This window comes from Temnothorax nylanderi, unplaced genomic scaffold (genome assembly GCF_030848795.1).
Source record: "Temnothorax nylanderi isolate EJ_2023f unplaced genomic scaffold, tnyl_v1.0 TNYL_tig0017_pilon, whole genome shotgun sequence".
Taxonomy (NCBI): Eukaryota; Metazoa; Arthropoda; class Insecta; order Hymenoptera; family Formicidae; genus Temnothorax; species Temnothorax nylanderi.
Window position 1 is genome coordinate 1744458 of NW_027249079.1, and position 11487 is coordinate 1755944.

At 48.1% G+C, this 11487-nt stretch overlaps 1 protein-coding gene across 2 annotated transcripts in view; it reads right to left on the reverse strand.

Annotated features, from left to right (window-relative positions):
• Atg17 (autophagy-related 17) overlaps nt 1-7402 on the reverse strand; it is a 28936-nt gene extending 21534 nt beyond the window's left edge. For both annotated transcript variants that reach the window (XM_071699159.1, XM_071699158.1), the window contains exons 1-2: nt 5493-7402; nt 167-375 (exon numbers count right to left, since the gene is read on the reverse strand). In XM_071699159.1, coding sequence (XP_071555260.1) covers nt 167-375; nt 5493-5560 — 277 coding nt within the window. In that variant the 5' untranslated portion in view covers nt 5561-7402. The remainder of the gene's footprint in view (nt 1-166; nt 376-5492) is intronic.
• Nucleotides 7403-11487: the final 4085 nt, after the last annotated feature.

Sequence of the window (11487 nt, forward strand, 5' to 3'; positions counted from 1 at the left end):
TAAAAAAAAAGCATATTTCGCTGTGTGTGTGTATGAGAAAATATCTTCCGATTAATATAATCGGTATTAACGTATAATTACGCAAATTGGCGTGCTATTAGGAAATCATCGTCTATATTTCATACGATAAGATTCGCGGGTGAAGAAAAAGAAGCTAGTTACTCACCGGAACCGTAATCTATACTCGGCGTGGGCGGAAGGCTACTCTCAATGGCGGCCTTGCTGAACAGATAGATCGGATTCGTGTCGGTTCCAGCCGAGTAGGAGCACACGCGTGCATGTGGTTCCAAGCACTCGCCTCCGCTCATGAGCAGCACCTGATGCGCCGCTACCACACCACATTCCCTCTCGATCGCCTCCATCAGCTGGCTGACACTGCACAGAAAAGTCAATTACGCATGAACGATCGGTGACTGGAGCCTACGCTTAGACGTTATAGAACAGAGATTCTTCGTTCGCAAACTTTTCCTCCAACTCTTTTCTTGGAACTTTATCCCCCCCCCTCCTTCGTGATTCTTAGAATAACAAACAATTATATCGATACTTAAACATATTTCTGTTATTCACAATGATTATGACAATATGTAGAAGATATTTCAAGATAGAAGCTTTTAGATTTTCAAATAAATCGTAAGTCTAAAAAAATATTAAGATAACTGAGATATAAATAATGTATGTAGATTATACATAGATTAAGTAATGTTTGTGCAGTTAGATGAAAATATTAAACATTTGAGTATTTTTTCTCGATCCTCCTGCACGTTGAAACTGGGAAAGTCTTTTCCGCTTCAGTAAATCAAGGGCGATATCACGCCTTTAGGCAAGAAAGAAGCACTGTTCGGTTGAAAGACGGTTAGCCTGATTACGACCTGATTTCCGTAAAGAGCTCGTACCGCGATCGTAATTGCCGGATGGTGCGTTTCCATCGCCGGATGCGATGCAAGAGTGAAGAAATAACGAGGATAAAAAGACGATCGGACGCGTATTGTGAATGCTTTAATGCGATAGAGCGGCGATTGCCGTAATAACGGCCACGCTACGCCACGCAAGATAGATGCGCTCGTGTAAGGACAATCGCGGGGCCTCGCTCGGTACCCTGACTGACGCAACGCGCGATGGAGAAGTGCCATTAATTCTCAAAACCGATGGGCAATACCTATTTGCAGCACAGTGGCAGTTGCACGTGCCTCGAAAATCTGCGTGCGAGTAATTAAACTGCCACCACTCTGTCAATCACGTACTGCACGTGCAGCTCGAGTGCATTAAAAAAAGAAAAAAAGAAGAGGTAAAAACCGTAATCGCATAGCGTGTGAAGCGTTGCGTAATCGCGCGTAACGTTAAGCTCTTAAGTGTTATCTACCGCGACAGTTTTTAATTTTCGACATTTATAACATTCCTTTTTTTTCGTCCTTACACAACTATATAGATCGTTTCGCTCGCGATCGTTTAACGTGTCTCGTATATCGCGATCGATATGAGTTCTTCTTACTTTACGACGTTTTAAAAAAAAAGTCTTAAAGACTCGGCTCGTTCGGAATACAGCGGTCATAAATGACGTTTAAAAGGAATCGGAGCGGTACGTCGGGCATCGTTAACACTCTGCGCAAGGTTAAATAACGGATAAGGAGTGCTCTTACTTCGAGGAGCGAGGAGAAGACGAGGAGATGCACGGCGCATTAATTATAGGAGAACGACGTGCTTGCAGTTACGTGCTCGCCGACGTTAATAAAATTGTCGCGCGATTATTCCGCTCGCGGAATACGAGGACAAATTGACCGCCTTTCATGGCGAGCTCGTTGCGGAAAAGAAGATTGACGTCTCCGGTGTCGTTTGTTACGCAATGCTGTGCTCAATTTTCGTTTTCTCGGCGAAAATTGAATTGGCCGAGGTGTCGAGCGCGGCGAGTGATTTAAACATCTCGGATTCGCGCTAGCGCGGCCGATCGAAAGCGCCTCGCGCGTCTGGCACGAGAAAACGTAGTACCGAGCCACCGAGCACCGAGCGCGGAATTATCGCCAGTCACTCGTGGCTGACGCTACAGCTGGCTACAGCTGACTACGAGCACGTTCAACCGCGCGCCTCGCCGCGTCCCGAGACTGCGTGTCGTCGATGGTTACGCACGTCACGTTACGGCGCGACGCGGCTCGTATTTCACTCGCGTGCACGCGACAACGCTCGTCGTTGCGATTTCTTCAAGGCATCAGCTTCTTCGCGAGCGAGCGAGCGAAAGAGGACGAAAAAACGGAGAAAGAGAACTCTTCTTTTATTTGAATCAGCGGTTATGCATTTATTTGCGTGTTTATAGTTGTTACAGCGAATCTGAATGACGCGCACGACTCGTTGAAGATCGTCCAAACTCGAAGGAGCGCGATATATTTTTAGTCATTCAACTTTCAAAGTCACCTTTCTCAGAAACGAGCCCTTGTTTGAAAAAAAAATTTTCTTCCGAAGAAGAGAGCAAGACAAGTTTGATTGATTAAACGACTGTTAGCAGAAACGTATTATTAATTACTGCTACAAGGTAATCGGAAAGGAATTTTTATTACCATATTTTAATTATACGTGCAAAGCGTTGAAATAATTTAAAGTGGCTGAACGTAACTTCAACGTTTACGATGATTGCGACGGCCGCATATACCTACTTTACATGAATTTTCGCGCAGAATGTTTTGCGGGAAGAATACGAACAAGAGCGAATGTGCTTTGCATCGACTCACGCTGAATGCGAAGTTGGCTCGCGTGATTTTCATTCGTGCGATGCGCAGATAGCGCTTATCGACTAAGGTAAACAAAGCGAAGGTAACCAAGCGAGATACGAGCGGTAGCCAGCGTTTTTGCAGATCCCACTGTTATTACGGATCATCTAGCTCAGCGTTTAATCGCGACGCTACGGCTAGACCGTGCGACATATTTACTCGTTGTTCTCGCTTGAACCGCGCACCCGCGATTACTAAACAGACACAGAGAATAAAAGCAAATCGGGGCGGAGACGCCCTCGCGAATTGACACAGATCGTTAATTGCTGGCGACGAACGGGGCCGATGACCGCTGTCTTAATTTACCGATGCAAACGAGCGCTCCGATGTAGATAGAGGGATGGTAGAGCAAGGGAAAAAAATCGTAATATGAGACAAAACGTAAAAACACGGAGGGGGGGGGTTTATTGTAATAAATAATAATCCGAAAGTTATGACGCGCCAATTTTAGATTACAGAGGTTGCATTGTGCTCCGATTACGCAATCGCCCTCGTTCATCGTCAAACGTCGTCGATAATTTTTTACTCAATTGACACTCTGACGTCACACCACTCAAATATGAGGAGAGCCTTGTTGTAATACGCCGCTTCCCTTAGAACGCTGCGCATTAAGAGCTTGGCCGAGCTCGTTATTCGACGCGATTCGGCACGCGTTACGCGCGCACAATGTAGAACGCGCCGCGAGCCAAATGATATATTTTCAGTGCGCGCGTCAGAGCCACGCGCCACGCGTGTGTTTCTCGAAAGCGCATAATCGCCTCCACGACGAGACGTAGAACGGGCTACCGATGCATTCACCGCGCCGATACGATGTCTCTATCCGCGACCGAAGGTCGTTTATCACACGGTAAACCGATGCGTAAAAATTATAATTCCCCCGCTCAGCGTCGATCGGCGTCGATCGTCATCGACGCCCGACGTGGACAAATGATGGTATAATAAATGGGATAAACTTTTTTTTACCAAGGGGACAGTTTCCTGACAATTCTCTCTTAAAAATGAACGTAAACGATCGTCGTCAATTAGTTACCGCGTCCACGTCAATAAATAATTGCATGCCGTGCAAAGTATTTTAATATTTTAACCGTAGTACGTTAAAATGCTCCTCTTAAATTATCGACAGAATAAGAACGCAAAACAGGACCTTGCGTAAGATAATGCACGTTAATGTAAATTCTTTATATTCTTCCGCATTAATTTGCATGAAATAACGATTTTATAATTAACGGTAAGAACCTCTGACTGATTAAAATGTGAGTCGCTTCTACTCCTGGAAATATCTCGATTCTTGTTGGATATACAAAGTGCTCTGCAACCTGCAACTATATTATTTCAATAATGAATGTTTCGAGTTGTATTATACATATATTATCGCGAAGTTAAAATATCAAAGTTTCTGCGTTAAAAATATATTCGAGAAACTGCGAAATCCGGAGTAATTCTAGCAACTTGTAGAGGAAATATTTCTCTTAATAATTAAAACGGTGCAGAGCAAAAAGAGGAAGGATGTAACGAGATTCAACTTTCTACGACATTACTTTTTTCACAAGCGCAAGGATGTATTTGCGATGTGCAATTGCACTTTTCCCTTGAAATATAGCTAAGTGGGTTTTTGCATTAATCGATTTTTCTTGACATTCTATTATATAGATATTAAGACAAGGTTATATCACAAAGAGAGAACGTTTTACAATATTTCACATTTCATATCAGAAAGTGTACCAAGATAAAATATGAAATATCTCGCGAGATATTTGCTTTTCAATGATCTTTCCTAACAACATTTATGTTAAAGAATGACGAGGGGGAGGGTCGATTTTTGCAACAATATAGATATATACTTAAATTTAAAAGAAAGCAGGTACGTCGTTTCTTCATCTTCAAGGCCAGTTCTACAATGAGTCGTATGTCGGAACGCAGTTGATGGTCCAATGAGGGAAATTCGTTTTCGAAAAAGAAATTCTCTCATCGGCTGCGTTTCCGACATCCAACTCCGACTACGACGTATTGTAGAACCAATTTAAGAGATTCATCTGTAAACACATCCTTTTCGAGTTGCTGGAATTTCTATTCGCGGCTAAACGGTTTGGAGGGAAGCTGGGAAGATGAGTCCGCTCGACCAAAGCGGTCGGAATATCGAAAGAGCGGCGCTCGTTTGCATCATGCGCGCGCGTGTCATCAGCTTGGCCGAGTTTGCCGTTGGGTCAAACTCGTGCGCGCCACGAGCCAACCCACACCCACGTGCGTCGCGCTGCGCCGCGTCGCGTTGCGTCGATTTCGTCGTGTGTAGGTATTATTTTCGGCGCGAATCCGCGACGCAACGCGGAAGAGTCTCCGTCGCCGCGATTTTTCTGAAAGCTTCTCTCCGCGAGGCGTGAGGCGTGAGGCGTGAGGCGTGAACCGGGTACGGTACGACGCGAATCCGCGTCTCTCGCCCACGTCCGTCGCCCGGAGGCGGCTGGAGGCGGCTCACTTTTGCAATTCGTTAGCCTTCGGCGAATCCTTGGATTCGCGCGAGGCGCGTCGATCGGGGCGGCCTGTTAGAGAATCGCTAAATGCCGCGCGATTATTATTTATTATTGCCGCTATTATTATCGCGACCGGAATGCCACCGTGACACGAGGCGATTATGGCCTCTTACGTAATTCGAGAGCAAATACGAGATATATTCCACGCCGTTTAATAGGAGCAAAATATTATTTAACGGGAGGAAAATAACGTTGTCGCGTATCTTACCTTTGCAGTGCCAGCTTGATGTCGAAGGTGATGGTGGTGCCGGTATCAACGTGGAAGATGAAGAGCATGTTGCGTCTCGTGGATAGGCGCCTTTATGGCGACACAACGACAAGAGTGGAAACTGCTAGAATAGTAGCCCAAGTAGTATTACCCCCGTCGCGGATCCCTCTCTCCACCGCGGGCCCTATCAGCAGCAGGATTGGCCCTCGGCTCGGACGGTTCCCTTTAGTCAGCTCGATCGGGGCCGTACCCCACGTTCTCGATCGTTCGCGAGGACGGCCCCCTCGTGACTATGCCGCATCGATCAACGCCGCGATCCTCGCCGTCGATCCCGGGACAAAGCCTCTGAGAATCGCGCCGCGTCGCAGAGTATCATCCAGGTATCTCTCTCTCGCGCGCGAGACCCGGATCGCTCGGAAGTGGCCGGGAACCTCGATTCCCGATCGTCAACGTCTTCGAGCAGCGTCGTTTCCTTTGTTCCTCGGGGCCCGACGCGCCGGGACGTCGCGTCGCTCTAAAATTCGCTTCGGCCAGTGACGACAGTGACGAGCAATGCCGGTCGATCGCGTCCGCGTCGCCTCTCTCTCTCTCTCTCTCTCTCTCTCTCTCTCGTACCTTATGTCATAACCTCTCCCCGCTCCCAAAGCCGATGCAGTTCCCCGACGGTTCACGTCATCGAGCTTGATTCCAGGATTCAAACACTCGACCGTCACAATCACAGTCCGGTGTCGGAACCGCGCGTGCCACTCTTCGGGACCTCGATCCCAGATCCCTTCGTCACGCTCACCACCGCTATTCCCTCCCCGCGGAGCGTCCGATCGCTAAAATCGATTCGGTTTCTACACCCTCGATGCGTCGCGCTACGTCAGACTTGACGAAAATCCGTCTGGCAACGCGAAGGGTCGGCGATCGATTCGGAGCAACGGGGGCCAGTCGTCGCCGCCGCTCCGATTGACGATCCGACGGCTACGATTTCCGTCCTGTCACTCGCGCTGTCGCTGTCGAGGAACGCCTCGTCGAGGGCGGACGCGCTTGCTCCCGCCTCCCGGGGGAGATCTCTTCCGGGTCCCCGACGACGCGCCGGGGTGTCGCGCGCGAGGCGAGGCGAGGCGAGGCGAGGCGAGGCGAGGCGAGGCGAGGCGAGAGTGGGCCGGAGGGCACGGACAGTTCACGCTGGCGCGCCGGAGATAAACGCCAACGCGCTCGTCGTCGCGAGCGTAGCTGCCGTCGCGTCGGATGTCGAATGTCGGATCAGCTGCTCGGCAAAACAAAGCACTCGCGCGCCGCGTTACGCCACCGCGACCGCCGCCGCCGCGCTCTCTCGCTCTCCGTCGCTCTCTCGTTCGCTCGCTTCTCGATTCGAGCGACACCGTCGTTCATCGGCGACGGCCGCGGCGAGAAGGCGAGATCCGTGTTCCCGTTTCGTTTCGTCCCTGGCTACCTCCTGGGGGAATCCGAACGACTTGTCCGGGGGGACGACACTGTCGTCTCGCGTGAAGAGGGCCGACGAAAAGGGAGAACGCTGAACCAGCCGGGCGACACACAAAACACAAACAATGCTGCGCCGTGCGCGCTGCCGCTGTCAGTCTATGCGCAGAGTCGGTCGCGCCGAACAAAGAGATGCTCCGCTCCGCTTTCCCCGCTGCTTTTCCACGGCGACGCCGCTCGCCGCTCGCTCGGGGCCTCCTCGTCGACGGCTGTAGAATATCGGGATTGTTCCGCGTCGGTGCGACACGCGACGGCGAAGGCTCGGCTTGGACAGCGACCGAGAAACGCGTCGGTCGGGGATCTCGCCTGGATATTACTGGATGGAGGGGAAAGGGGGGAGGACGACGGGCGGACCTGCTCCGCGCTGTCCCGTTCTGCGTATCGTACTGACGCAGAGCGTCGCCAGCTGTTTACTGCCGCCGCGCCGCCGCCGAGCGCCGAGCACGGCGGACAGAACGTCTGTGGCGCGGTGGTGGGGGGGAGAAGTGACTCCAGTCGCCGCCGTCGCGCGACCCGCGGAGCTAGCGTCGCGTCGCGCGGCCACCGACGGACATGATTCCGAGCTCCCGACTCCCGGCTCCCGGACCTATCCAGAATTATCGCGCTTTAAACAATTAATAAGATAAGGCCCAACTCCGATCTTCGATCAACTCGATCGACGATTAAGGTAAATTTGCAAAACTAACCGAATCTTCCTTTTAAACTAATTAATTATTCTATTCATCTTCTCAATATCTAATCGGTAAATAATAGAAGGAAAAAAAACGAAACATCCATATTGGAGAAAAGCGAGAATGCTTATTGAAGAAAGTCGAAGCGGAATAGAATCTTTAACACTTAAATCGCTACAGAAATTTAGATAATGATTTCTTTAAATGTACAGCTCACGTCGGAAATGTGAATTATCATAACGGAATCGGTCGTTTCGAACAATAAACTCGTCAATTCGCATTTAACGTTACACGGGACGTTGAACACGTTACTTAAGCTTAACCGTTAGGCCCGTCCGCCTAAATACACCTAGATATAATTTACGTAGCGTGAGACCCGCGATAAAAGTCGACCCTGTCGGCGCTCACGCTCGTGACGTCAGCGTTGCGCATGCGTCGCTCCCCTGTTGTGAGAATGATGTATATACACCTGACCTAGTGCACCGATGCTGGCTAATTAAACAGCGGATTTGGACAGCAAATATATTTTCCTCCACGATAATGTCTCTGTACGCGTCATATACTTATGTTATCAGATAATCGGAGATAATCTATGTAAGTGAATCACGTTTCACGCGTAATCCGCGTTCACTTAAAACTTGTAGCATTTAAGACGACTGAAGAACGCGCAATTCTACGCACGTTGTTCACGCGTGTCGCAATAAATATTCCATCTTGAAAATAAAGCTCCAAGTATTTCTCAGGCCGTACCGTAAATAATAAACAGCCAAACTTATCTGATGCCGTAAAATCTAGATTCGTAAAAAAAACTAAGATCCTAAAATCCAAGAATAAAATCCCTTGCCCTCGTATCTAACCTGCGCATTAGTCTTAAGCTCCTTCCCTCCCATAAAAAATGCGTCAGAATTCGTCTTTCTGACAAGCCGCTTCTCGACCATTAGCGGCTATTTTTGAAAAGTATTCTGCCCTTCTCCGCGGCTCTCATTCACGGCTCGCAGCCTCGCAAGGGCGAAGCTCCGTTCGACGTAAGAGCTCGTTGGCACAAGTCCGAGCCTGAATAAGATTCGGTCGTGAAAGTCATATCGCTATCGCGTTGATTCTCCTTAATAATTCAAGTCGCGTAGCGCGTAGCAACGCACACTCGACTCGAGCCGACGACGATGGTGCTGCTACAGCTGTTCGATCCTCTTGTCGCGCTTGCGCGACCTCGGGATGCGGCCGTCCGCGTCGCCGCGCCGCGCTCCTCTTCCCGCTTCCCGCGCGCGCAGTCGCCTGACAACAAAGCGTATTCCGAGGCGCACGACGCACGATGAATGGGAGGTTTGGGAGGTACCGAGACTTTCGAGCGAGCTCCGCTCGACCAAGCTCGACCACGCAGCGGCGACTCCATGTATCATGTTTGTTTACCCTCCGCCACGCGATCGATATCCGTACTTCCTGTATCCTTTCAGAAATACTCGCTCTCTCTCTCTCTCTCTTTCTCCTTTCCTCGCGCAGAGATTACGAGACTCGAGGAAAAGCAGCTCGATCCGAGAATTCCGTTACTTCCGAAAATAACGCGACACCCCGTAATCGCTCGCGAGGTTCGACGACACCTCCAAATCGGAGGTGAGGATCGTCCGAACGATGCTGTAAGCGCTAAAGCGAGAACGGATTTAGCAACAACTTCGAGCGACGATGCAAAAGGCGTAGATGCGGTATGCAAGAGGCATATACGCAGACCGCGGAATCGTGGCCGGGGTAATACTTTCGATTTGGCGGTGACGCCGAACGGCGCAGCAAGCGTCGAGAAACGGGCGCGTTTGCGTTTTTCCGTATTATTTTTATGATAAGAGGAATGCCGCACCGGTCACGCTGTTCAGCGTACTTTTGGGTCAAGCTATCTCGAATTAGACCCGACGCGTGAACTCCTTTTATCTCGAGCTGCATAAAGTTCGATTCATATAAAACCCAGATAAAATCGTCTACCGCGAAGGTCCTCTCCTTTTTTCGTTCACATAGGTGCGAGCCAAGGACGATCGAGAGTAAAAGTAAAGAATCTCGACCGAGCACCGTTATTATGTGTTATGTGCCGATCCGACAGAATTCAGAATTCGGCGACGCACTTGGCGGATTCGCGTCGGACGGCTCCACGGATAATTAGAATACAATGAAGCGCGTAGACATACTGAATTTTAATTCGAATGCGTAAGCGCGGCTTACTGCGCGTCGCGAATAGTTCCGACGCAGTTAAGACCGTTCTTGGCGTCGTAATTGCACGTGCACGTGGCAGTTGATAAGGATGTCGAGCTCGTGCTAAATGTGACGTACCCGGGGGAGCTCTAAGTACGTAATAATGCGCAATCATATGCCTCTCGTAGACGAGAGAAAGAGAGAATGACTTCTTTGACGGATGAAATAATTCTCATCTGGAGAAAGTTTAATGTATCCTAAAAACGCAAAAGTGTTTTATCAATTCACGAACGCGTATGCTGTCGTAGACCTTGACGCGTATCTGTAAGAATATTTTGGAGGGATTTGGCAGACACAAAGACGCATAGAATATTCGGTATATCAATGATTCGATGCTCAGTGATGCAATATTGCGCGACAAGAATCGAACCAATACTTAACATTTTGATAAAATAATGAGTCAGACTCAGGTATATATACACTTACGCCGCGTCTTTCGCCGTGTCGCCGATCGGCACAGCAAGGTCGTACATTTGTTAAATTTTCTAGAATGCGTGTCACGCCTTATCTTATTGGTTCTTACGTCGAGGCAGATGGACGCAAAGTCGCGAATTTAATTTATTGTTGGCGTAAATGAATTAAGTATGAAAATCGGTCCCCCCCCCCCCCCAGAGGCCGTACCGATTTCAATCAATTCGCCCTCGGATGCGATCGCGGGGTCGTCGTCGATCGTCAATGATTCTTTTCCCCTCCTAGAAATGCATTCGCGGAAGCGAGGCTTGCCATGAACGGATTTCAATAAGTTCCTACGTACGATAGAAAGATTGAATAAACATAAAAATTTTCAATCTTTTTGTCATATCTAATATCTCGCCCACATGTCTTCTATACATATATCCGTGATACATTCGAATTCATTTCCTTAGTTTCGCTAGGCCTAGAAACGGTGTATTAATTGATGCGTGATTTCACGACTCTCGCGAACGCAAAGAACTGGGATGTTTCGTCATCCTCGATGAATCTTCACGATCGCGCGATTGATAACGTTCAGAAACTCTCTTGACTCGCGACTAGTAAATTTGAACGTTTCTGATGTAATCAAATATCCAATTTGCAAGATATTTACGTGAGATATAAAGATTGATGAAAGAGATATGTACAATGTTCTCCGAAATTAATCGTTCTCTAAATAACAAACTAAACGCAATAACGAAAGTTTATATAGGTACCTACAGCAATAAAAAGAAAGAAGGAACGGGCTGTCCCAAGTTCCAAGAAAGGGTTAGGCGGGTGTAGTCATAGTTGAACTAATATTTGTTTTGGCGAGAACTGATAAAGCTCTAATAATATTATTGATAGCAAATTGCGTGTGTGTGCGATTAGAAGGATAAGAACAACATAATTATGACCCTAATTCTTAATTAATAATTAACAGTTTGTTTCCTTCTACGTGTCTTTTCTGTTCGATCACAAAACTGGGAATCACAGCTTTTAATCTATTAATATTCTTAGTATTCTTATTTATCTTTTCTCACATCTTTAAAACGTAGATGTTTATTAAAACGCTTTTTCTGTCTGATGACGCATTTTCATTCGAGTAACTACAAAGTTTTTGTGTACGTAGTTACCTTTATTTTTTTTATATATTAGAAGAGGATTCTCAA